General features: G+C 38.7%; 3 protein-coding genes across 8 annotated transcripts in view; 2 read left to right on the top strand and 1 right to left on the bottom strand.

The window, feature by feature from the left end:
* Nucleotides 1–227, top strand: part of LOC136848139 (uncharacterized) — a 34,452-nt gene extending 34,225 nt beyond the window's left edge. The window contains exon 5 of the mRNA XM_067120411.1: nucleotides 91–227. Coding sequence (XP_066976512.1) covers nucleotides 91–110 — 20 coding nt within the window. The 3' untranslated portion in view covers nucleotides 111–227. The remainder of the gene's footprint in view (nucleotides 1–90) is intronic.
* CrzR (corazonin receptor) lies at nucleotides 145–27,295 on the top strand. Of its 3 annotated transcripts, XM_067120404.1 has the most exons (6): nucleotides 172–835; nucleotides 1,375–1,558; nucleotides 3,191–3,387; nucleotides 3,845–3,981; nucleotides 15,070–15,230; nucleotides 26,382–26,518. In XM_067120404.1, the coding sequence occupies exons 1-5, from the start codon at nucleotides 314–316 to the stop codon at nucleotides 15,146–15,148; spliced, it is 1,119 nt and encodes a 372-aa protein (XP_066976505.1). In that variant the 5' UTR covers nucleotides 172–313; the 3' UTR covers nucleotides 15,149–15,230; nucleotides 26,382–26,518. The 3 variants fall into 3 exon arrangements, with proteins under 3 accessions (XP_066976506.1, XP_066976505.1, XP_066976507.1); XM_067120405.1 differs by lacking the exon at nucleotides 15,070–15,230 and having other exon boundaries at nucleotides 145–835; nucleotides 26,430–27,295; XM_067120406.1 differs by lacking the exon at nucleotides 15,070–15,230 and having other exon boundaries at nucleotides 247–835; nucleotides 26,382–27,295.
* The window catches only part of LOC136848134 (extracellular matrix organizing protein FRAS1-like), a 362,812-nt gene continuing 347,196 nt past the window's right edge, over nucleotides 12,113–27,728 (bottom strand). For all 4 annotated transcript variants that reach the window (XM_067120402.1, XM_067120399.1, XM_067120401.1 and 1 more), the window contains 2 exons: nucleotides 26,376–26,552; nucleotides 12,113–13,767 (listed from right to left, as the gene is read on the bottom strand). In XM_067120402.1, the coding sequence (XP_066976503.1) occupies nucleotides 13,186–13,767; nucleotides 26,376–26,552 (759 nt within the window). In that variant the 3' untranslated portion in view covers nucleotides 12,113–13,185. The remainder of the gene's footprint in view (nucleotides 13,768–26,375; nucleotides 26,553–27,728) is intronic.

Here is a 27,728-nt window from a genome sequence, read left to right as displayed (position 1 = left end):
TTTTTTCATTAGCTGATCTGATGATGTCATACCGTGCTTTGGCGAAAACATGCAATTTATGTAACATTTTAACCTAATATTCTTTTCCAGACACTGAGCTGCAGTTGTGATGATAAATACTGAAATTTTACTTCAATTTCAAATGGTTGGTTGTGAAAACCGTTTAGACTGGTTAACCGCTTGGGCAGTTATATACGAGTTTTGATGTTAATCACATTTGCGGGTGCAGGCCAAAAATTTATGGGTGAAAAAAGCCCTGGGAAATTCTAATGGACTTTTGGATAACGTAATTAAAGAAACTAACGATCTAGAAATGGATTACGAAACCACGTTACCAACAGAAACGTGCGACTACTTCTACGATGTGGAAGCCTCCCTCATGAACGCCTCTTGCTACCAACCAACACCTCAGTTCACGGAGGAGTCTGAGATCAAAGGCTTGGTCTTGGGAGTCATGGCAGCGCTCTCGTTCGTCGGCAACACAGCTACAGTCATAAGCATCATTATAGTCAAGCACAAGAAGCGCATGAAGTCATCCGTGTATATTCTCATCTGCCATTTGTCTGTGGCAGACCTCTTCGTGACTTTCGCTTGCATAACCACCGAGTCAGTCTGGACATTCACTGTCCAGTGGCTGGGAGGAAACTTCCTCTGCAAGTTTCTGAAATATCTGCAGCTGTTCAGTTTACACCTTTCGACGTTTATTCTCGTTCTGATCGGCTTGGACCGCTACTATGCTGTGAAGTATCCCATGAGAAGGTCTGACATACAGAAACGCATTGGATATGGCATCGCGTTTGTCTACTTCCTGAGTGGATTATTCAGCATACCTCAGGTAGGTTTTATAATGGCAATTTTGTGTAAAATACTATTTGTTGATATTTTACTGTCAGACGTAAATGTATCCTAATGCTCATGAAAGACAAAAATTTTAGTTTATTTGCAGTGGATTTTGGTATAGTAGGGAATAATAAAGCAAGTTTTATGTTTTTTACGGATTGTAAGTTTTAACATGGTATTTGTCAGTTATTTATTATTTATTTGACTAAGATATAAATGTACCATAATGCCCATGAAAGACAAAATTTTACCTTATTTCCAATTGATTTGGGTAATGTAGAGTAGTGAATAAAGGATAGTAAGAGAGAAAGTAGTTTTGTAGATTTACTGAATGAGGAAAAAGTAAAATAGGTTCGGTAATACTGTCAATAGGAAAGGATCACTATGTTAACAGATATCCTGTTTGGTAGGTTAAACAGAAAAAGATTACCGAGATTGTTTCTTAATTTTAGGTTAAACAGAAAAAGATTACCGAGATTGTTTCTTAATTTTAGTCTTTAATAAATCTCTCTAATAAATAGTACTGTCCGGCAGCTGCTGGTGTTTCATGTTTTGAAAGGTCCTTTCCCAGAGGAGTTTTATCAGTGTGTGACTTACGGACTGTACACAGCAAAGTGGCAAGAGCAGTTGTACATGACTTTTGGTCTAGTGTGCATGTTCATTCTGCCTTTGGCAATACTCACCGTCACTTACGTCATGACATTCATCACTTTGAGAAGTAAGTACTGAGTTTGAACTTCTTACAAAATAATATCTAGGTGGACAGCGAATTTGAACTGACACTGACTAACGGCTATAGCTTTCCAGGCAGTCTGCAACACATTTTTTCTAGATTATTTGATTGAAAACTTTCTACTCACAGTGGGTTCTTAATACAAAGGTAAATGGCAGAAATTTGTTTTATACGAAGACGTTTTAAGACTATTGTAAATTTGTCACTGCCAGTTATGAAGTATGTTTATTAAAGTAACTTCATGGTAAAAACTGAAAGATGTCCCCTCAGATCTGGTAATGCACTAACTAACAAGAATCAAATCTCACTGTAATATGTACTTTTTATTTTCAATGGAGGCATATCAGTGCTTCAGTATTATTGCAGGTCTACACAGTGATGCGCAACACTTTCTGAATGGCAGGGAAGGGACTCAAAGGGTTTTATTTTGTTTTATAAATGGTGACTTTTTTACAGGTGTTTGTTTTACTTGATGAATGGGAGGGATGAGAATGGTTAAAAGATTTCATTTTTCATGTGAATGAGCGTAGGTTTTAACACAAATTGTATGACAGAAACTTCAGGGTGTTATAAGAAATGTCCAATAGATTTGAGGGAATATTAGTCAAAAGACCACCAGGAAAATCATAAAAAAAATATTTTGTCATTAAGAGGGAGTAGGAAAATTTCATATGTATTCTAATGGAATGAAATAGTATCTTTAGTTGGATGGAAAATAAATGTTATGAGAATATTTGATTAATTGGAAGAAACTGCAGGACTGCAAGAAAGTGATTGTAAGAAATTTTGAAAAAAATTAATATTTAGAGGATATAGAGGTCCTTGAGAACTGCAAGGTTGAGAGGGGTTACAGAAAAATTAAGGTTAGGGTTTTTTTACTTTTTGCTCTACAGTAGTAGTATCGTTTGCTTACAGTAAATTTTGTTATAGCGTTTAGGTAAGAACATTGCACATCAGCACACTGAATAAAGGACAGTGGATAAAGTACACCTTGATGTCTGAACAAACAAACCCCCACTTACATATAGAGAGTGAGAGAGAAATGTAACTTTTTTACCAGTTCTTACTGGTTTTTTTAGTAAAGTTCACCGGATCCATGAATATTTAAAAGTTAAGTTTTTAAAACATTTAAACATTGAGATGTTACACATCTTTGTTATTCCTTACAGTGCAGAATTCAGTCAAATACAAGAATTAATATGTAACTCCTGAATAGTTTTATTTTATGGATTCACAGTATAGGATATTATTAAACTTTGTTTGATCCTACATAAGTACAAATCTTCGGTTTTTACACAGGATTTAGCTTGCGGATGCGAGCTGTACCCTATGTAAAGACCTTCAGGTTTGTATGCTAGGAAAAATACATAACACTATAAATTTGCCGATGCAGCTGTAGGATTCCAAAACACAAAAATTCAGCACACCAAAGTTATCAGAAAAAGGTCAACCTCGTGGTCTCTGTGGCAAAGAGGAAACCACCTTGAAAAGTACTTACTGATGATAAAAGCATGCTTATATGCTTATTGGATAATCATCTTGTTAAAAGAATGTACATGGTTGTGCTTCCCTTTCGTGTTTTTATGTCCTTAGTTATTTTCAAATCCTTATTTTCAGAAAGTGAAAAGGTCTTCAAATGTGAGCGTACAACTTTGGGAAACACTTGTCCGGAATTTCACCGTCGACGGCTTCTGAGAAAAGCAAAGATGAAGGCACTGAAGATCTCTGTTATCATTGTCTTGGCATTCATTGTTTGCTGGACTCCATACTACACACTGATGATCATCTCCATGATTTTTAATGCTGATAACATAGTGAGTTCTCTGAAGGTTCTCATTTTATGAAAGATGCAAGTTTGTAGTTTTATTGTTTGAAAAAGCGATGATGCTGCAGTGTCCATTATTATAGCCCTTTTGCTTTGAGCCCTTTACTTCAACTGTTCCCTTTGCCCCCTTCTCACCAAGCTGTTCAGCGCCACCTTCATTGCTTCAGTTTTTACTTTTCATTTAAGAAATTTCTATAGAAAAGTATTTTGAGTGTCTATAGATGTGGTTAAGTAATCTCCTGATTTCTGTTTCTGTTGTGACATGCTCCTCCTTATGGAGAGAGACTTCTGGTTCAGAAGAAATTTGTTTCCTTGTAATTTTGAAGAAATTCGTGTTCTTGTAACAATGTCTTAAATTTTTCACAAATATTTGTCTTGACTTGGTGATAATTTGTGTAATGAGAAATCATGTGTTCATAGTATTTTATAAGCTGCTGTATTTGCAGGTATTCAAGAAACTTCAGACCAGAATATTTTGTTTTGGGATGTCCAATAGTCTGGTTAACCCTATAATCTATGGGGCATTTCATCTTTGCAGTTGTAAACGAAAACAAGATTCAGTAAGAGTAGTCCAGCCAAGAAGGTAAGCTCTACAAAGTCATTGCTGTTCTTAAGTATTTTTGTATGCACATTTCTTACGCCTCATATCTCTAAGTAAATATAGCTGTACAATGCTCTTAGTAATTGATCTCTCTCTTTTCCTATTCATCATACTCTTCAGTCCTATGTATACTGTCTCTGTCCACCTCCTAAGGTTGAAGTTTTACATCTTTGGCATAATTTTTTAACTATGAGATAAGAAACTTCATATTTGGCATGCCTACTTCTCTAATGAAGTCCATGAGCAGAGTCAGATTTAGGTCAGATGGGAAATTGCCACTTACAAACACACCTTGTATTTTTTTACATTCTTCACCTTCATTGACATGTAATGATACATTGTCATCTTTGCTGAAAAATTATATTTTGCATCCTAAAGCATTGTCTTCTGACACACATTACAGTAGTCAGTGTCGAGCGAGGAAGCACTTGCAGTTGTGTTCCTGTCTGTTATTTCTGTTGACAGATAATACCCTAGGTGGGAACTATGGCATGGCACTGGGAGGCCAATTAAGGGATGCATGAGCATCCCATGCTTGGTCATCCAACATACCTTCTGAATATTGTGGAGATAAGGCAACCTGACCTGAGACTGCTCTCTACTCAGCAGGCTACTAAGAGACAATTAGATGCGAACAGATATGGTGTTGTTCAGGGATCTGAGTGTGCTATTAACAAAGTTGAACTTTTTAGGTTTCCCCAGAGGGTGACTGACACTGCTAAAAAGATTACCAGCAGGAGTAGTGGACTGGAAGAAAAAACTCTTCTACAAGTTGTTCAGAAAGCTACCTTCATGAGTGATTCATAACAATTGTATGATGAATTTAGTAGTCAGGCAACATTCCTAATAAGGAGAAAAATGTGAAGACATTATAAATCCAAAATTGGGTGTTGAAGCTTGATAGAAAAGCTGTAGCAGCTCCATTCACCATCTAGGAAAGGATTGAAACATTTTCTAGGTAAGCCAGGGGGATTTTTATGACAGTAATTTCCCAGGCATTAAGGAAACAATGGTTTGTGTATGTTAGGTACCTTTAGTTTAAATCTTCCTTTAGAGGATTTTTTTGGACTTTAAAATTCATTTTCAAACAAATTGTTAAGATCAGTTATTCCTGGAAGGTCATGTAGTGGTTTGAGAACAAGGACATTCTGTGATAAAGGTGTCATCTTTACTTGGTGTATAGAAATTGGGTTCTTTTAAAGGGCCTAAAACAGTGGTCTATGAGGCACTTAATTTAGATATGGTCTAGGTCATATAAAACAAGTTTTTTATCATAAAAAGTCCTCTTTGCTACTCTTAATTCATGTCTAATATATATAGGGGGGCTGATGTCCTATCATCTCTTAAATCGATGGTGCAGGTGCACAGATTTGCAGTAGTACACTCAGCACAGCGGTCAACCAAGCGCATTCCATCAGCGGTGCGGGTGCTCAGGTTTGCAGTAGCACACTCAGCTTGGTGGTTAACCAGGCACACTCCAGGATGATTGATGTATGACAGTTGAGTTCGGTTTTGCATCCGTGAATCAAGTGTTGTGCTTGCAATGTCATTTTGCCTGATTTGCCGGGAGATCAACAATACCTCCTAACTAAGTTTCAATAACTTGTGTTTGGTTCCTACTTAGTCAAGAAGCAGTGTCTAGGAGTTCCATTTCTTTTGACTTCATGTAGTTACACTCCTCTTGTGAGGGGTGAGTGTTGTAAACAGTAGCTGCTGCTGCTGCTGTAATTACCAGTTGGTCCATAACCTGAGGGGAGTACTATGTGGATCTTGAAGACAGTTTCAAGAGTCCCAGTGTCCAAATAGGCACTCCTTTGATAGCAACGACACCAAGGTAGTGCCATGATCAACAAAAGGTCCTAGTGTCCTTTCATCTGCTCTGTTGCAGTGCAAGTACACAAGCAGACAGAGGAACATTCAGTGCAGTAGCTAACCAGACACCCCAAGCAAGTTGGATGTCACTATAACATTTATCTGCTGAAGTCAGGAGATAGGGACAGTTGATCTTGACACCTTGACTTCTGGATTCATTCAACCTCTAAAGAAGCTTGATCATGGTCCTTCTGTCTCAGCTTACTGAAGTTGGCATTGTTCTTTTCTGTCTTCTTGCACCTTTGATACCCATTTACATCTAGAAGCTTATGCCTTTCATCATTCTCAATGTTTCAAAAGTGTTCAGTGAGATGGATCATTCCACTTCCTTGGTCCTGTGGTGCCAATGATAGTATGACATCTGTGTTGCCTCCGTAAAGACTAGACTTTCAACCCAATGCTAATGACTCGTTCGTTACCTTTGAGTTGGCTGAGAAACGGTGTCCAAATTGTCATTTCTCTGACTAGTGAGATGATCAGATGAGCATACCCTGCAACTTCTTGGTGGACATCAGTGCTTTTCGGATCAGATCTTCGAGGCCAGGGGCATCGGTCTGTCCATTGCATTCAGGAGGAACCTGTCGGTTGAGTACTAGGATGGAATGTAATCGTGCAGATCACATTCATCTCCTTTTACCTTGGGATGTTGCCCATAGGTCCTTGGACTCCTTTTCCTTGGATCCTGTAGTGGGTGCTCAACAAGTCATTTAGTTCACCGAGCTCCTGAGGGACAGTTGCATCTTGGTTAAGGTGTGCAGCTGCTAGGTGGTGTGTGGGGGACTGGCCTCCCTTCTCCTGTCTTCCTTCCTCTTCCAGTGGGCAGAGATACAATGAATGAGCCGTCACGTACTAGACTGGCATGCATGCAGGTGATCTACAATTCTAGATGATTGAGTATTCCTATCTATAATCTACCTATTTGGATTAGTAGATGCAAATCCTTCCTTCTCTCTAACAAGGGGAGAGGGGGACTGACTATGAGCAAATCAGTTGGTTATTCTTAGCTTTATAGTCTCTGACAAATCTTTTTGAATCAAGGATATGCCATCCCTTTAATTCAAAATATCCGGAAGTCTGACGATTGAAAATCTCTCTTGTTCAGTGGATCAGAGGTATGGTCTCCTTCCTTTGCTCTTTCATGACCACAAAGAGTACCAGGTGGGCCGAACTATCAGTCAGCTCAGAGATTTACTCAGAAGCCTCCCTCCAAAAGTAAGTCTCCCGTGTGTAAAGACCGAGGGTTTGTACTCGTGTAGGAGCAAATGACAAATTTTTCAAGTAATTTGTATTTTTCATAACATACAAACCTGAGGTCTTTACATTAAGGGCCCACCTCTTACCACCCCTCATTCTCTTGCCTAGGCCAAAAGGTAAACTGCGCATAACTGAATGTATACCGACTGGGTGGGTGATGCTTCTGCCCCTACCATCGGTAATTGTTACCATAAAAAACTCTGAAAAGTTTAACAGCCAGACTTACAGCTCACTGAAAGTTAATCCCATATGTAAAGACCTCAGGTTTTTATGTTAGGAAAAATACAAATTACTTAAAAAATTTGTCATTTCTTGCAAGACAGCATTTTTAGAAAAAAATTAGTTTGTTACATGACAATCTGATCTTTTATACATACCCAAATTAAGTGGGAGGACACAACTGACAGATATCACAGAGTGGTGATCAAGACTTACAGGATCTATGAGACCACTTGGAAACTTGTAAAGCACTTGTATAATATAGGTGTCAAATGACTGTGCAAATGGAGATGTATACCATTTATGCAAGACATAGAAGCTAAAAGCCCTTTTAGTCTGTTTCTCTACTATGCTCATAACAGTTTCTCTACTATGCCCATAACAGATGGATGACAGCATGTGGTTTAAGAATTTGTCATCTTAAGTCATCTCCATGAATTCTGGTTTAGATGAATATGGATTTAATTATTTGAAGGTAGAATCCCTGGAATAAAACTTAAAAAAAGGTAGACTGCCATTGCCAGGTATACTGTACCTGTTTTGAAAACAGGAATTTTCCCAAATTACTGTGTACCCCTAAGAGTCACAAAGTGATTGCTCTGATCTTAAAGAATAAGGCTCTTACCTTTGCTGCTTTGGCATCAGTCACATTACAGTAAGCTCTAAGGATACCTGCCTGAGCCAGTAAAAGACTTGTGTTCACGACTATTTTATGCAATGACCTGTGAAATGAAACAATTTGGGGGTGTCACCTCTAAAGTCTGGTTTTCCTTGGTTAATGATAAATTGCTCTCATTGGATACAACCTTTTTGTTACTAGGGAATGAAGGAAGGGAATGGCTGGCAAATGGTGTTGTGGAATGGTCATGCTACCTGGAGTTTATGCTATCTGGTATGTGTAAAATAAGCCTACAGGACTCCAACCTTTAGTGTGTACATATGACTCATTAGATCCCAGATCATATTAATTTTGTAGATCCATCTTATAAATGCCAATGCCATCTTCAGTTTGAGAACCAGCACAAGGGCCTCTTGCAAAGGCTCCTGTGGAAGCTTGGTAATACTTGAACAACAGGAAAAGGTCCAGTTTCTTTAATTGCTGGATTAGTCTCTTACTTGAGGTGAAGAACCCATTTTTAGTCCGTTAAGTTGAAAGATGCTGACACCAAAATCTCTTTATGGCACTGAAGGATAAGAAGGCTTATTCAAAGGATCAGTAGAATTGATTGGATTAACAACAATTTCATTACACCAGTTACTGAATTGATTCCATTTGGTTTGATATGGGTTGATGGTCAAAGCTTTGTAAGGTCTCATGTTGGCTTTGGGTATTTTCTCAGGAAATCAGAAATTACTGAGACTGCTAGATATTCTCCAGCTTGAAGTTGTAATATCTTATGGTTCCAGTGGAAACTGAGAAATGTGGAGAGAGTATCAAATGACTACTACAACTGTGGCAAAAGGATTACAGTTTAGGTCATCTTCACATTCTTGTCCAGGGTCTGTCTGACAAGTCTAAGAGGAGAAAAGATGTCCATGTCCAGGTTGTCCCTGGGATATATTATTGCTTCTTCTCTACTAGGCTGCTTTGTCAGGCTGGGTTTAGCAATACACTGACAGCACACACTGAAGGCCAATTACAAATGGATCCACCAGTGGCATACCTCAAAGACATCAAAGAGCTTTTCAGATACTTGGAAAGGGCCTTCTTTTGTTTGGTTAAGTTGTTTATCAGTAGATTATCAGTACTGCTTGTTCCTTCCTGGGACAAACTTTGGTATTATTTTGACATTGTTTCCCTTTGCTCACGATATCCACTGCCAACCAATGAAGCGTCTTGGATCGTTTACCATCATTACTTGAATTCCGACTATCACTGAAAATCCTTCAGTATGTCATCTGTGTCTATGACCTGTAACTTTCTGGCAGAAACATGGCCAGTCATGACTCATTAGCTGCGGCTGGAGTTGCAGTAAACACATTCTGAAGCAGCTTTTCTTGAGAGATTAGTTCTTTGATCAGGGGTTCTGCAGAACTGCTGAATCAAGTATAATGACCTCCTGATTCTGTCCCCTTCTGGGCAGACTAGAACTGCCTCTGCATATCAGTTGCACTAGGTCTTGACTTCTCTCAGTTGATGTGAAGTCCCAGATGCTATCAAATTTTAAGTAAAAGTTGGTTTTACGGTAGTTCTACCACCAGTGCATCCTTCACTAATCAGTTGTCCAATCCAAGTATCTCCAAAGCCTGACCATTTAAAGATGCAAGTAATTTACCACCCTGATGGAAAAATTAACAAATAAGTCTCCATCCTGTGGGGGGTTTGTTGCAATTTGCTCTGTGAGCTGTACTGATAATCAGCCACCACAGAAGACTACAGAACCCATGACAATTACATTACATCTCTTTGATCACATTTTCACAATGCATTTACTGACTTTGCCTTAGTATCCAGAGCCTGAAATCTTTACATGACTTTACACTGTGAAGTCTGCTGGTGACTTCATCACCCCAGAATGTACATTACTGTACTTGATATTGCCACAATATTCATTATCTCTGGAGAAAAATCTCCACCAGCAAAAATAAAGCCAGTGAGGGAACATAGGCTTGGCTTTATTCTGTCCCCCTCAGCAGGGTACTTTGCCATAAGCTAAATGTCTTTTCCGAGCTAAAAGGTCAACTGATACCTTTTTTTCTTGCTAAACTCATTCTGTTGTATTGGATGGATAGGAACACCTGCTGCCTATCCTAAAGGGAAAAATCCTACCAGTTTCAACTTCTGCCTGAAATTTGATGACTGCCCCTGTTAAGGAGGGCTATCCTGGTCATTCTTGAGGTTGGTGTCTCAGATAGATCATGATAGATCATAAACCATACTCTGGGAATAGGAACGTGTCCAGCAAGTCCAAAATTTGCACAGTTGATGTCAGAAAAAGACAAGAGATCCATTATTGCCAAAGCCTGCTTCTTCATTACAGCACTGGACAGGAAGTATACCACTATTCTGATGTTAGCAAGATAGACCCAACCAAGGAACACCACCATCTTTTTGGCCCTGATGATGATGTCCAACAACTTTGCACCCTGAAAAAGCAGTGAACTGATGATCCCTAACATCCATTCATGGCAGTTTGCCATGCCAAGAACAGTTGGAATAGCCATTCCATATTAAAGCAACTGAGGATGGAGTAAAGGATAACAATACCTGCTGATAATACTTTCGTAGCTGAAGAGGTGAAGCAATTGAGGGTACCTCGGTCTTCTCTCCTCAGAGCTTCATCTCTGGGACTGTGCTCGATGTCATTTTGGCAGGGTCAAGTACAAAAATAACTAAACTGTCCTGGACTGAGTTAATCCTAGTCTCTGCCTTCAGCTTCTGCTGCCTTTCAAGTCAGATAATGCTGTACACTCAATCTAGTACCTCTGAGAAGATTTAATTCTTGAGAGCCTGGCTGTCTTCAGTTTATTCTTATTCATACCATCTTGGTATGGATTGATATGGTTGTAGTCTTGGAAAATTCTTGTCTTTACATGCTAGGTCAGTTTTCTAAGAGAGGATCCCAGGGAAGTGGCAGGCACCCTGTTCAGGTTAATAAGTGTGGCACCTATCTCCAGCGTAGAAGTAATTTGTCTTCGCATGATCAATAGCATGTTTCTTTGAAGAATCCCTGTATTTTGTTGAAGGAGAGGCCTCATTGGATAACAATGAAGGGGATTATCTGCCAGCATTGGTAACTCAAGGGTGCAACTATTCTGTCAAGCAGGGCCATGGATTCCAGGGTTGGTCTGGTTCTGGGAATAGGACTCTTGGCATTCTGTCTGGTTTGCCATAATATGTTTAGGGTTTTGGGTGACACTATTTTTTGGATGACCCTGTTCTTGTAATACTCTGTCCAAATAAGCAGGTTTGGCTTACACTTGAGCCACCCTAATTGTGTTGGTGCCATCCCCTCTGGGGTAAGGTAGGGAGTGGACATTTTGGGGTCAGCTCTTACTGGTGTTATTGGTAGAGGAAGAAACTCCATGAGTCTTATATTTTTTTTAAGAATTTTAGGTTTATTTTTTCTTCGTTCTTTATGAGTAGTAATAAAGAATAGAGTAGTGACCCTGGACCCTCTGATGATACCCTTTTGGCACTTTTCTGTAAAAAGAGAATTAAGAATCTCCTTAGATTAGTTTATTCCGTACAGAAAAAGGAATGTAGTTGAATCATAAACTTTGGGAAATGTTGGAGTTAGGATTTCAGAAAATTTTCAGATTGGAAACCACAGCAAAATGAATAGAAAATACAGCAACTTCTTTCAAAATTTGTATCATAGAACTATTAATATTTACTAGTGCCTATCCACTTAGTTTTCCAAGCATTGATCTGTGTACTTGACTAGGCTACTTGCAAATAGCATAAAGGTTTAAGTCTAAAGGCACTGTAAACACTTCCACTCTAACTCTCAAGAAACACATAATAGGCAGGACAGCTTTCTTATACTGTATTTGAAAAGAAACAACAGAATTAAAATGCACACTAAATATTCTATTAAAGGCTTCTCACTGAACATTTTTGTCAGTATTTGTTCACAAATTTTTTATGTTACCCTGATGTTTATGATAACATCCTGTAACAAAAACATACTGAAAAATCACTGTTTAAAATTAACCAGACAGGTAACCTGTGCCTATTTACATGTATGCTTTACCAGTATGTGCCTGTTTACATGTATGCTTTACCAATAACCTTTTAAAAATACTTATGTAAAAAAAAAGAAAGTTATTTCAATGGCTTTATTAAATAAATAGAACCTTAAAGTATCGGCAGTTTCAGAATGGCAGTGTCTTGAACACCTGAGATGAATTCAGTGTGGTACAATGAAAAATGAACATGGAAATGATTAATGAAAGGACACTCATACAATCAACAATACATGTTCTTTTGTTGTAAGTTAGTCATGATTCATACACACACACACACACACACAGCATTACATTCACATTACAGTAGAGCACATTTTAGGCATTTCTTAAATCTGAATTAGTGTATTGGAATTTATAAGCCAAGAAAAATTTTAGCTTGTAAGCAAAGCACTTTTTTATCACTGAAATTTAAGGAAAAAAATGTCAAATTTACATTGACTGCTAATACAATGTCTTGCTTGATTCAATGTCATTCCAAATGCACAATAAAATTAATAAAAAAAAAAAAACTAGCATACCATCTTTAGTCAACATGACACTGCATCATATAGTAAACATACAATCAATATTATTAACAAGTACAAGAATATTTAAAAAATATATCTTCAGTTTTTAAGAAAGAATCCCAACAAACCATAGTTGAGACTTTCATTAAAATACAGTGATGTCAATTGTGATAAAGAGATCTTTAGAAAAAAAAAAAAGGCAAAAGAGAACCTGCTCTTAGGAAGGTTACTTACTTATAGAGGAACTTTTAGGAGAACTCCTGATTAACTATCAAAAGAAGGCACAGTTGATTGACAGTATTCACACATTAAATTATTAGTTCTGTACACCATATTTTCTTAGACTAGTTTTTCTTGGAAAGTTGTTCTTCATATTTTAAATTTTTACACAATTACTTTATCATTTAATCAAGTATAATGAATTCTTTTGATGGAGTAATTAACAATAGTTCCACAGTCTTGGCATTTCATTTTCATAATTAAAGCGCAGAATAAAATCCATGAGAATGAAATGCAACATAATTAGCTTCATAAGTTTTTCCACTACACTGCACTAAACTGATAGCCCTTACAGGCTAGTTAATGAGAAATGCAATGAACTCTCTTTCCCACACTTTTGAGCCATTTCCAGGATGGTAGACTCTTACACTTCAGTTCCTTCATCCTCCAAATTATTTCGAACTGTAATAGCTAAAGTTTTGACTTTGACAGTTTTCAAATTGCTCTCACTATTCAGTGTCATATTACTAGGCAATGTTTTTGGCCTTTCTTTACTTCTCCCAATTCCTTTTCTTCGAACCTCCTCTCGTTCATTTTTCAGACTTCGCACTACTATGACCTTCTCTTTTCCAGATTTTCTGTAGTGTCTTCTGACTAATAATATAGCTATTATGATGATAATTAACAATATTACTAATGTCATTACCACATATAAAACACTCAAAAACACCGAGTTGTCTGAGCCTGCAGTACTGGCAAAATTTAGGATAAAACTGCGCATATTTGTACCATTACGAGTGTGAAGTGATTTGAGGAATTCTGGCATTGGAAGTGATTCTAAGCTTTCCTGGTAACTTCTGGAATGCTGTATATTTGTTTGAATATTTGATTTCTCATGTCGTTTCTGTCTCCTTACTTCCTGAATGGCAGCACTATAAGATAGCACACTGTGCAGTGGAATATCCCTTTTGTTTCGTGAATTGCTGGGGCCTATTGTATAAAGAACCTAAAAAAAATGAAATGTAATTAACAAATATTTTTATCATTTAATTGTACAGATTTCAAATCATAACTTGATAGTTTACTACAGTACTGTATATGTGCTTCTAATATTTGCAGGTTTAAAGAAATGACCAGAGGACTGAAGTTGTTCACAGCTTATTACTTTAAACTATTTTTACATTCAGATTTCAAACACACTGTTCATTTCATAGACAGATTTCTGTAAAAACCCCTCCCTACCTAAAAACTAAATTTGCGAACTTTCACAACTGCCGTATTTATACCGTTATTCAAATCAAATGTGCAAGTAATGGTTCATTCAGAATTGGCACGTGAAACTCCTCCAGAGATGGATACCATTGTCAAAGAAAGACACAACTAAGATCATGTTCCTAAATTTAGCACTGGACTGAAATCCATGACTGTCCTACAAAAAAAATTCTGAGGACATCTACAGAGGCCACTTCTTGATGGAAGATCTGCCGACCTGCAGCACTGGACTTAAAAGACCCTTAACATGGAAGAGGAGTAATGACATAAGAAGTTACAAATTGATCAACTCAGAGAGTCAGATACTTTACTGTTGGGCTTAAGTTCTGATCTTAAGATTTTCATGCTGTTAGACCCCAGTGAAATCTGTGCAATGTTTCAGTGCTTATGTTAACAGAAAGGCAAGTGATTTCCTGTCTTAGAAATTACAGATGCTGAGGATGCCTTGCACCTGCTTCCTGTATGTTGTCAACTCCTGGTACAGTATTAGGACATGAAAATGCATACATTACTTTTAGAAAGGAAGATAATAGTAACTGTTGAAAGGTTCGTACCTCCTTTCAGGACAGCTGGTGAGGATTTACTGTACAAGTTTCATGCTATTGTACCATATAGTACAATATACTGTATCGACAACATGGGTTTATGAAGGAGCAGTGGTTGCTTTCATGAGATTATTAAATGAATGACCTCAGTGATCTCTTGAAAGTACCTTTCAAAGAGAGGCTGACACACCAGTCTAACCTAGCGAGCACACTCAGGATGTTGGAAGTCTTGAATGATTGGACCTGGTGGTATCTATGACTGAAACATGAGCCAAGGTTTACTAATGAACAAAATGAGCACACTCAGACCATGGTCTGCTTGCCCAAAGACTTTTGTGTGACTGGCCGAACCAGTGACTACATAATCATGCATACTAGGATTGCTTTATAATACCAAGTGGCGTTGTACAGCAGCAACCTGTTGCACCTGAACAGTTTGTCTGTATGTTGTGCATGTCAAGTGAGAATGTAATGCCAATTCTTCTCTACAGACCTCCGTGGAAGGATCTGACAGCTTTTGCCGAGGGGTTCAGCTACCATTCTGATCACTGGGGAAGAACCACAGAATGATGATTTATTCCTCTACCCAGGCCTAGGTGTCCAAGGCTACCATTGAGAGCAACTCTAAACATGGTCCTACTCAGTTCTGGAGGTAAGGGGCAATGATTATGTGGTTGGACTACTCTGATACTTTGTCCAATCAAGGAAGTCACAAATGCTTGGAGTCAGCCAAGGTTAACAGCTCCTACTTTGAAGTTTATATGCCTTCACTGCTCTTTGGCAGAGTAACCACACTTTGTCTTCAAAACAGTGCAGGTAGATTTTGACAGCCATGAGTGATATAAATCTTGCTGCTCATGTAAGCATGTGGTAAGTATGGTCATGTCCTCAATTTACCAGCCATTCATTGGTACATTTTTATACTTTACAGAAGTATGCTAATGTTGATTGTACAAGAGGTACTCTACTGAAGTCTTCAGTGTGGGCTCATCAATCTAGTCAGAATATTCAACAATCTTTAGTTGCATCTCTTATGCACTACAGTATTGATCTGGATCTGCAATATGAACATAGTAACTGCATCTTACATCTTTTGCCTAGCATCAACTTTTATTGAAATACTACACTTACTTGAAAAAGACTGCTGCATTACCACTGACAGAAGCATTGCACCAGGCATCACATGAGACATAACCAGGAATCTATCCTCACCCTTGAGGACTCAGTTGAGAAAAAAAAGGCTGAGCTCCCTGGTCTGTCAAGGTTCCTATGATAACTCTGCATTGGGCCAGACACTAATTGACTTCTGACAATGAAGTTTGGCAGAGAAGAGAACCCAACAATTATTCAAACGTCCACAGAAACAAAAGCCACTGATGCGGTCTTTCACCAGTGAAAATTGAGAATTAGCTAAAATACAGCCCCAGGAACTTATAGGCAACACCTATGCATTACTCAACTGAGAGTGCACGGTTACCTTGAAACATTCACCCTTCAGATCTATGGATGCCATGATAATATCTCTCCAACCTTAAAAAGGTATAATGGTTAATTCCTCTGGTTGTCTCTAATAATGCAAAATTGCTCATGTAGGCTACTGGTGACCTATCATGACCTTTAACTGCTGGCTACTTTACTGTTCAACTGACTGAAGATCTTTTACCCTCTTTAAGGCATATATTGTCTACAATTTCATACAGTAGACTTTACATGACTTCCAGGATCTGTATTTCTGTAATTGAGTTTGTAATATAGTCTCATACTACAGTCATCAACTAGTTCTTATGAGGTTTTCTTTTTGTTTACCTCCCTGTTTGCACATGGGTTTATTTTTTAATAAAACTGATGTCCTTTGTCACTGCTAACAAGAAGAATGTTTTGGGCATCACCACTGGTCATATATAACAGGTCCAGTAACTTAATCTTTTTCATTCTGTTTATGGACAATACTTGCTTGGCCAGCCCTAATCTTGACTTCATCTGCTGTCTCCTGACTTGTTTTAGGTTTGGTGGTAACCTGGTACTATTGTTATGGAATAGATTTTGTGTGCTGTTTATCTGTGTTTAACTGACCTAAGTTTCTAGTGAAAGTGACTAGCATTTGTCATTACTTAACATCTTGGTTTTCTATCTTGTTTTCTTCCTCTGTATCGCTCCATGGCCACTGTTGGCATAAGTAATTCTTTTGCCATGGTCTAGGTTAATATATTTTTGGGTGGATTCCACATCAAGGAGTAGTCTTTAGTCACAAAACAGAATCCATGGCATCACAGTTATACTAACTACTGAAGAGATTAATTTCTCCTTTACCAACTATCAACACTGTAAAAGGTACCAGAATCGGTGTCGTAACATCTTTCATTTGAACTACGGGGATGTTTAGGTCTTGTCAGTTCACAAGTACAGTACAGTACTTCCAACCTAGTGTGGCTCCTATCAGAGTGGCATCTCTTAAGTTGAATATTATATGCTCAAGGGAAGGGAGTAGGCAAATCAGATAGTGCTCTCCACACATTTCTCTATAGAGTTTCTGAAGCCCCTCACACTTTGTGTTCTTCCTCTCTGCTGGCACAAGTCTGCCAATGTGCTGGTAGAAGAACTTGCCTGATCAGACCTTTTTCAAGTAGGTATCCCCTTGGGAGCACGCATTACCTTTGTGATTGAAAGAACAGTGGATGCAAGTCTTTTATGATGGAGGCCACAGATATCCATGACATAGAATGTTAAGGCCTTTAGTAACACTAACTGGAGGAATGCTTATTGTCCACTTATAAATTTTGGAAGATAAACAGGAAACATGATAATTACATAACTAAACGCAGTTTTTTTTACCGAGGCACATTTGCACTCACTCGCAGGGGTGCCCTTTTAGCTTGGAAAAGTTTCCTGCTAGCTGATTGGTTGCAAGTATTTTGTCCGAATAGTTTCAATGTTTTCAAATAATTACCAAATAATGTGAATCGAAACTTATTTACTAACCTAAATTTCTCCCTCAGATATATGTTTTGTCAATAAATAATGTTAGCGAATAAAGAGATTATAAAGTATTGTGACGGTAAGTCTAAATTTAATATTACCCGCTGAAGTCAACGACAGGAGCTTGTTTTCGGATGCACTCTGCATAATTTTTTTACTTTTCACATATTTTAACACCAATTGGGATAAATTACACTAAGCATAAGAAAAACATGTTATAAACTTTCTTTGAATACCAGAATCTACTAAAAACATGGAATTAATAACACTCGCTATTGGTGAAAACTTCCGGGAAGCGGGAGGACTATCCCAGCTAATTGTCATTGTAGCATTTTCTTGATTTATGTCATTGCAGCTTTTTCCTGATTTATGTAAGTGTTGAAATCAGTGTTATGTTATTGAGATTACTTTAATGGCTATATCTGCAATTAAATAGTTTCTATGCTTCTTTTTGTAGGTGCACACTAATAAAAATATATTTCACAGAAATTAACATCTTACTCTTTCATGTAAGTTACAGCAGACAGTGTGAGATACGGAAACTTTTTATTTTCTTATTTTGCATTCTGTTCAGGACACATATAAGGTTAACACGAGTTTCTGTGGATATTTTGAGAAGTAAAAGAATATGTGACTGAGTAGAAAATTTACTATACACATCTGAGGGAGAAATTTAGGTTAGTAAATAAGTTTCGATTCACATTACTTGGTAATTATTTGAAAACAATGATGCTTTTCAGACAAAATACTTGCAACCAATCAGCTAGCAGGAAACTCTTCAGAGCTAAAAGGGCACCCGTGCGAGTGAGTGCAAATGCACCTCGGTAAAAAAAAACCGAGTTTAATGACTTGCTCTCTGTTCTTAAAGAAAGCTTTCATCTCATTTAAAGTTTTTTGTTCAAACCCATTACTCAGACTGAGCCCTCAACTGCTATCTGCAATGTTTTCATTACCAACACCATTTCCTTCATAAAAGTTAATGATAGTGCCACCTGAATCCTTAATCATCCATCCAACAACCATCTTATATCATGTCCACTGAACGTACAACAGCAAGACTGGAAGGACGGGAGGTACACAGTTTGAATATGATGGACAGGTTTATGGAAGGGATGGGAGGTGCACAGTGTGAATATGGGAGGCTATTGCTAAAAGTTCCAGATTATTCATGAACACCTACAGAATCCAAGAAAGCAATTGGAAACTGTGCTATGATAGGGACCAGTTCTCTTAGGAACACAAAAGGGTTTAGAAACTAGAGAGCACAGCAAGGCTTCCGTAGTTGCAGTCTGAAAGGCAATATTTAGACAAAAACCAAAACCAAGTAACAAATGTGGTGACACAAAGTACTAAACAAAGAGAGATGACTGGAGTCAGCATTTCATTGTTTCCCCAAAGGTGATGCTGGGTACATCACAATTAACAATAGCAATCCAAGAAGTGATAAATAGTGACACGTTCTCACCCTTCCCATTCTCCCTCATTTCCAAAAACCTACCAGTGGTTTTTTTGAATAATCTGTCTAGTTAGCTGTGACTCCTTGAGCGCTATTTTCTGTTACTTTGACAATAGGTAAGCTGAAGGTCTGATGCAAAAGGTAGCTTCAGGTGCTGTAAATGTTGATCAGCCACCATCATCAGAAGGCTAAGACTTTCAAGAATATAATCATCAGCAAGCAGACAGATCACCTCCTGGGCTAAAGTCAAGAATTCCAAGGGAATGTGACCACTAACAAAGTTTCCACCAGGCAGAATACTGTAAACAGTCAACAAGAAGAGCTATGAATTTTGAGCTGTATGTAATCAACTTCCCCACTGATGGGAGACGTTTGATCAGGAATTGTCACAACTTTCCTGTTGAACTTGGTTAGGGCCAGAACTGCTGGACAACTGAAAGCATTCTCCCGATCCTGTCCACTGATGGTCGAGCTGAAGCTGTTAGTGGGCTGGGGTCAAGCAGCAGGCAGCAAACACCTGTCAACTTTACACAAAAAGACCACTGAAGAAACCTGGCAGTTTGTTGTGCTCCTTTATGACTCCCTGCTTCTGAATCAATGATCTTGCCTTGCTGTTTAAGATCCTAAACCTCTTGCAAGCTACCACTGTATGTCCTGTTCTTCTCTGGTGGGAGGTTGTCTCCACAGAGTGAAGTTAGGAACTGGCTCTGATGTCCATAACTTGCAGCTTTGTTCCTGCTTTCTGCCAGCTACTTTTATTATCTGTGAAAAATGCCAAGACTGGCTGAAAACTGTGTAGACTGCAACATAATCTTTCCCTTCCTCCTTGGCCAAAAGGGCCACCACTGTTATCTTGTTGGCATCTGCCTGGTATGGATAGATGGTATAGGGTGTTGTGGAGAGTGTCTTTAGTGACTAGGCCTCAGCAGTGATGATTAAGAGGAGTGGCTTTCCCTTCCTATGCAAAACTACCAAGATGAGGATGAAGTATCCAATTTCACTATCACTCCTCTGTTTATAGATACAGAACTCTTCTGAGGCCTCTGCAAAGCACCATCCTCCTAGCCCTGGTGGCCACCCTTGATAAATTAGCAACCCTGCCAACAAAGAACTGACTGTCCCAAGGACATGGTCAGAAACACTCAGGGTAATTATTTCTTTTGTCATTATCAAGAAGTGAGGGGGTTACAGGATGTGAGTTGAAAGGCATTGGAACTTTCTTCACTGTGCCCTCCATAGACAACGACAGATGGCACGCCTACAAAGAGCACCCCTGAATTTCATAAAACTTAAGCCTGTGGTTAGGCAGGAACAGTGTGCTGAACAGTCTTAATATGGTCATACCCTTTAAAGGACCCCCTATCTGACTTTATCCTCCGTCTGGTATTTAATATACATCAGGATGTCCAAAGATGCAGTGGCAAAAAGGTTTAACAACTTGCTTGAGGAGACAAAGGAGTCAACCAAGTTGTCTAAAGTGTTCAGTGCTGGAGCTGGAATCTACCACTACAGCCATCAGCAAAGCAGACAGGGCACACAATCATAGTTGAAACAGTCAGAGCAAAACAACCACAGTATGCACAGCAGGACCAGCTGGCATAGCAGAACAGCAACCATCAGGCATAGCAGCCACAGTCGCAGCAGAATCAACAGCCATATAAGGCATAGCAATAGCAGCTACTGCCAGTACAGCAGTCAGAACAGGGGCAGTGAGTGCAGAAGTTAACAGACAGTACAGCAGAAGCAGCTAGCAAAAATATCAGTCACAGCAGGGATAACAACGGCAACACAGCAGGTATATTGAGCATAAGGAACCACTGGCACAACAGGTGGCAGATACAGCACTAGCAGCAGATAAAGACAGAGTAGGCAGAGTAAGGACTGCAACAAAAGTTGCAAAAAGCAGTATAATTGCAACCAGAGTACTCTATATTCAGTAAATTACTTGTTATCTTCTGCAAATAGAAGACAGGCAAGCAGAAAGTAAACAATTGGATCACAAGCACAGGATGCCTCAAGTGTGTAGGCAGCAAAGCCAGTATGAGGAAATTTGGGTTTGATCGATGGGATAACCAATGGGATAGCCATAAAATGCTAGATGTGAAGTTACCTACAGTTGAAAGCAGGCCATGGGACTCCAGGCATAAAAACTTTAAGGAGCATTCAAAAGCTCTGGACCTTGTATGCTGCCACACCTAGGAAAGGTGACTAGACCAACTCAGGGAAACCCATTTGGTTGATCTTAAGTATGAAGGACCCAGCAGGGTGGTAGAGATGGGATAATTAAAAGGCTTTGGTTTGTATACCTGAGAAAAATACAGATTATAGTACAGTAGTAAGTGGGATAATTAAAAGGCTTTGGTTTGTTTACCTGAGAAAAATACAGATTATAGTACAGTAGTAAGTGGGATAATTAAAAGGCTTTTGGTTTAAAAGATTATAGTACAGTAGTAAGTGGGATTTGGTTTGTTTGTTTACCTGAGAAAAATACAGATTATAGTACAGTATTAAAAGTGGGATAATTACAGATTAGGTACAGTAGTAAGTGGGATTTGGTTTGTTTACCTGAGAAAAATACAGATTATAGTACAGTAGTAAGCTTGTAAAATTGGGAACTTGTTCCTACAAGAATACAAACTGATGCTCTTTGAGTGGAGACAATATTTAGGTGGAAGGAAGGGAACCACATACACACCACATTCATACTTCCCAGTAGAACTTGATATTGTACATGTACTTAGAAAACATATTTTCCTGTCCAAAGGAGCTTGGGTGACCACAACTTGCTGAGCAGCCACCACAGTTCCTATGGAAAAAGTATCAATGAAGCAACATTAAACATGCTGCAACCAAGTGCAAAAGAGGTGTGCCCAAAAGAGACAAACCTGAGATGAAGACTCGTCCCATGTGTGCTGCCCCCTTAAGACCCTTACGAAACTGAAGCAGTATCAAAGTAGAAAGTAAGGAAATCCTTACAAAGGTTTCTGCTACTGCTGCTGCCAAAGGAAAACAAACCCAGCCTTAATACTTGCTGTAAAAGAAGTGACAAGAAGTAGTCTGAATTGGCACTTCAGTGCCATATAGAGAAACAAACCTGAAAAGTTTGTACAATTGATAAGAGATGCCTTGTGGCGACAGCAGACCTAGGACCACCTGCCAAGGCTGAGTAGGCAGTTCTTGCCAGGACAGAAGGGAAGGAGGAACTAGGGTGGCCAAGAGTAACATTCACCACCTCCAATGCCATGATGAAGGGTCACCTCTCTCTCCCATAGTTGTAGGTGCAGAGAGCAGAGCCATTTTCTTATCAGCTCTCTGGAACAGCTAGAGGCTTTTGGGACAGGATTTTGTCATCCCCCTCTTAATACACCAAACAAATATATTTCTGTCTTCTCAGCGGAGGCAGAAGTAGTTTTGTAGGAAAGTGCCATTAAAAAAGTTCTTTGATACTGGTTCCCAGTCTAATGGTAAGGTTCCATATTAGGGAGCCTGACCAGAGGTTAGAAACTGATGTTTGACCTCTTCTCTATCAAGTTTGTCACAAACCCATTGTTACTAGTCTCTTTGATGGGTATGCCTCGATTACATCAAACAGAAAGAAGAGACGTATTACTTTCATTAGAACTGAAGGATGAGCACTTTTGAGTACCCATTCTACATATCTCTGGGTAGTACTTTGACTTTGCTTTAGGTGGAATCTTCTACCATTTCACAATACTGATTTGGACCAGCTATGGCCTTTTCTGAAGAATATTACATACTTTCTACCTTTAGTTCAGCTTGGGCCCTTTTAAGGGTATTTACATGTTACAGTACCTTTAAGTTAGGAAGGTATTTTGCTTTTAAGGGCTTGACTCCTTCTGACAATGATCGTCTGATCACATTTTCATCACAGACAGAGGTTTGTGATTTAAGTAAAACATCGTCCCCAAGCAACACAAAGTAACTGAGCTTATTGACAGTCTGTAATGGAGAATGCCTTTTAGATGGGGTCTTATGCTAATTAGCTTGGAGAATGATGGTGCAGTTCCTGCCAGGACAGGAACTGCAGCAACATTTCCCTAAGGTCATTAGCATTAGACCCCATCTAAAAGGCAGTCTCCATTGAAGATTGTCAATAAGCTCAGTTACTTTGCGTGTTGCTTGGGGATGACGTTTTACTTAATCACAGACCTCTGTCTGTGATGAAAATGTGATTAGCTGACCATTATCTAAAGGAGTCATGCCCTTAAAGGCAAGATAACTCCCCTACCTAAAGGTATCATAATATGTAAATATCCTTAAAAGAGCCCAAGCTGAACTAAAGGCATAAAGTATGTAATCTTCAGAAAAGGCCATCGCTGGTCTAAATCAGTATTGTGAAATGGTAGAAGATTCCACCTCATGCAAAGTCAAGGTATTACCAAGAGATATGAAGAATGGGTACTTAAAAGCCCTTTACCTTCAGTTCTCATTATTTTCAGTCCCTTCTCTCTCTGCAATGTAATCAAGCCATACCCATCAAAGAGACTAGTAAAAATGGGTTTGTAACAAACCTGATAGAGAAGAGGTCAAACATCAGTGTCTAACCTCTGGTCATATTCCCTAATATGGAATGTTACCATTAGACCAGGAACGAGCGTCAAAGAACTTCTAATGACAGTTTAGTCCGAAATTGCTTCCACCTCTGTTGAGAAGACAGAGAAATGATAGAGAGGTGACACTACATCACAGCACTGGAGGTGGTGAATGTCCCTCTCAGCTACACTCCCTCCTTCCCTTCTATTCCAAACCTGGCATGCCAGAGGGAAAAGGTACAAAAAAAAAAAAAAATAAATATTTTACTCAAGGGAGAAGTATGGGCCTCATGTCTGCTCAACACTGAACAGTTTCGAAGCAAGAAGTGACTCGTAATAGGATCTTGTTTTTAGGAAGGAGAGAGAAAGGCAAACTATTCTTAATATGGAGAACCAATTCCGTTTGGTGGAATGGGGCTTAAAAGTGCCAGAGAGGAGAATGCTATCCTTTTACTCCAATAATCTCTCGTACTAGAAGAGATGCCTAACAGGCTGCATACCAAAGAAAAGCCATAGAATAGTTCTTCAACATGCAAATACTACGGTGAATATGAAATACTACCAAAAAAATCATCTCTGCCACCTCCAGTGTGAACACCTCTTCTAGCAAGTAAACATTAAGGACCTTAATTAGTTAACACAATCTGCTGGAGACAAAGGCACTTCCTGATCCATAGAACAGGGCATTAATCTTCTTTAAAAACCACACACTAACTGTATGACAATGAGCCCATGAAGCATTTCTAGCCATGAAGCATTTCTAGCACATACCCAAAGTTCAACTCCATATGCAAGACCAAGAGCATGCAAGAAGTTCTAGCCACCTCCCTACAATAATTCTCTCACCATGAGCAAAAGAAACTTCGAAAATTACCACTCCTACACAGTCTAGAAGAAATCTGGTAAAACAGGAGTCTTTAGTTCTTTCCAATCCTTGGAGGCCCACACTGTTCCTCCCTCAACTGAAGACCTGACAGAACTTTCCTTCTAAGGCATTCTGAACTTCATACTAAACCACACTGAGTCTTTTGTCAGAGAAGGTACTAGTTATGGGGAAGTTGCTATTAGAACCCTGTTCTGACTTAAACACTGCAGTCCCCTTGTTGCAAACACTGCAATCTCTCCATTGAGAGAGATTGCTCAGAACATGCATGTTCGGGAAAGCGCAAACATCTTGAGCACAGAAATCATACAGGTTCACCCCAAAACCCTCCTGAAGAAGGCTGGGAAGGAGAACCATAGCTGCCGCCAATGCAAAACTATCTATAGACCAGGCAGCAGAACCTCTTTCTCTGCAACCCTGATGAGAAGTGGTGAGAAGAGTTGCAATTCTCACTTATCAACTAAGATTGTCCAGCAATGGATGGATCAAGAAGATAAAATACCCCACTGCCAGTGGTGAAAACTAATCCACAGACCAAGTACACTTCTAAGGAGTGGGCCATGCAAATCCCTCCTGAGTGGGTCACGCAAACCCCTCTCCTTGCAATTCCTTAGTTACACTGAAAGAGGGGACGACTCTTGCACCAGGTGAATGAACCAAACAGCCTTGACTTGATGTGAGTCTGAGATCTCACTGAGAGACAGGAGCAGACCCGAAGTCTAAGCCAACTGGTACCGTGTTGCTGACCCTAACTGGGAAAAACCAATCACTGCTGGTGACCATGTGCCCCTTCCCTCCCCCAGGGAGAGAGTGAGTGGAAGAAGCCTATTAAGTCTTCTCACATGAAGACTAAGCTTCCCATCTTGATGCCTATCTGAGTGGGAAAAGAGATTGGGGTTAAGATGGAGGTAGACAACTATAGAAGACAAAGAAGAAGAGTATTAACAAGTCTCCTACTCTTCCCTCCTTTGCCATACCTTGCCTCGCACCCCAGGGCTTGTTTAGTCAGGAACTGGGGACTAAGTCACACCTACTGGAGGAAGCTCACCAGGAAAGACTACTGCAATTGGGAAACCCTTTCCCAATGCAGCAGTCCATAAAGCCACCATGGAACCATGAGTAACTACCTCCAGACTTTATGGGTGCCTTATGAACACTGAAAATTAATATTATAGACAATGACAGTTGCTGATGATCCCTCCATTAGACGCTGCTACATTCTCAGAGAAAATAATTACAAAGTCAACATCAACCAAAGATGTGGTTGCTCTTGTTTGCTCTCTATTGAGACATGAACCAATAAAAAAAAAATAGCACTTTCAGGCACAAGAAAGCTTAATCAAATAGTTTCGAAAGCACTTGGGATTGATAAATCACAAAAAGACATGTTTCATGCAAAGAAAACAGCCATCACATGAGAAGACAGCATGCAAGAAACACTTTTGAAATGTAGCGTGGGCAGGGGTACAGTAGGCAACATTGGTTGCGTGAGAAAGAGCAGTCACTCTCCTCCAACTCCATCACTGTTTAGTCAATACACAGCTGGTCCAGCACATGCATGAAATGCATAGTGTCTCTGTATCCCAACAGGGACAAAAACATTCACAAACACCCAAACTCATACTATTTTGGTGAAACAACATAAAATACACTTCAAGATTATCATTAATGAATAAGAATGGTAGTTAGAATAGTGCTCACACACAAATCCTTAACTGTTCAGGCAAAACAAAGGATGCTTTAATATATGGGAGGGAGGACTAATTCTAGCATGGTGAAATCTCACTTCTTGTAAACATCACTTTCCATTAATTCAAGGTGCTCTTCAGCTTTTGAATATTTTTACTGGCACAATAAATGTAAAATTATTAGATTCTCCACCTCTTTGCTTACTTCCAGAATTCACATAAGTATGCAATATGTTCTTACCTGCAGGTACCACTGATGCCCTGAGTTCACTTTGTATAAAGCATCTGTTTTCAGAAGGAAACCGTCCACCCCAGAGAACTGACGAATAAGCTGGAATTCTGGCAAATCTTCGGCAAAGTAAGCTTCAACATTTGAACTGCTCAAGTTACTTTCAGTGATGTATGGCTGTTCACGGTCCTGAAAAAAGTAACAGAGGGCTTTAAAGACTGAAATATTCAATGTGAAATCATGGTAGACATGTATTCTAGGTTTTCCTATGAAATATAACTGGGCCAAAATATTGCATCGAGAGAGGATCCAGTTTAGACCAATCCCTATATCCAAAGTAGCATAATCCAAGAAAAGGATTACATGTACTGTATAAACATTGAAATCAAAACTAGTGTTCCTACAGTGAAAGAGAGCAATAAAATCTGGAGCTATTGTTATTAAACTGTTTATTAAAGCTTCTGATTTCCCGAAGTGCCAATGCTGATAATGCTCATAGTTTTTCATATAATTGTTGAGTGTTATAAATGATACACATATACTTTTGGCCTGGGTTATGATGATTTCCTTACTTTTCTTTTGTTTATATTATTAAGAACTGTTTAGTATGAACAGTGTGGGATATAAGGTTTGTTTTCTTTTATTTTGGTAATCACTGGACTTCTTTATGAAGTATTTTATGGAGGTGCAGTAACAAAAATGTTACAGTACTTTGGGAGTAAAGTAGTATAAAATTGCCTATTGTATTGAGTACTGAATTACAAAGTTTACCTTTACAATACACCAGAATTTTGTTAGTATTTCATCCATCATTTAGATTGCTAAATGGTATTCTAACAGGTACCACATTTGCTTTGTGAAAATTGCTATTTTAAAATTTTACCAAATACAAATGAATATGATTTTACAAAATAAAAGCAATGGAACTTCAATAGTAATATCATTCATTAACCTACTCTGTTATACCATCATAGAATCTATTAATCAGAGTAACAAAAGAAAGTACTCTACAGAGATATACTTCAAGGTACTCTACTGCTAAATATATGATTTTATGGGTAACAAGGTCCTGTTTTTTAACATTAAATGAAAACTGCTAACAAACAGTAAAAGGTCATTTTTAATTTATACTTTGGGCTTGCATAATTAATATTTAATATTAGTATAACTGTTTTTTAGTTATTTTCAATTAATGCTGCTTGTGATTCACACATTCACCAAGAGAACTTAAGATAAGAGTGATTCACACATTCATCAAGAGAACTTAAGATAAGAACTAGCTTTCTCCAACAAAACTTATTAACTGATGAGCCTAGAAATCACTAGGTGGTGTTGGTCAAGTTACTGATGCTACAACCTGTTCAA

The sequence above is a fragment of the Macrobrachium rosenbergii genome, chromosome 18 (assembly GCF_040412425.1).
Source record: "Macrobrachium rosenbergii isolate ZJJX-2024 chromosome 18, ASM4041242v1, whole genome shotgun sequence".
NCBI classification, from domain to species: Eukaryota; Metazoa; Arthropoda; class Malacostraca; order Decapoda; family Palaemonidae; genus Macrobrachium; species Macrobrachium rosenbergii.
This window is presented reverse-complemented; position numbering and strand designations above follow the sequence as displayed.

Coding starts and splice junctions, on each gene's coding strand:
- CrzR (XM_067120404.1), top strand. CDS start 314: ATGGATTACGAAACCACGTTACCAACAGAAACGTGCGACTACTTCTAC. Junction 1,559..3,190: donor GACATTCATCACTTTGAGAA/GTAAGTACTGAG, acceptor CCTTATTTTCAG/AAAGTGAAAAGGTCTTCAAA. Junction 3,388..3,844: donor TTTTTAATGCTGATAACATA/GTGAGTTCTCTG, acceptor CTGTATTTGCAG/GTATTCAAGAAACTTCAGAC.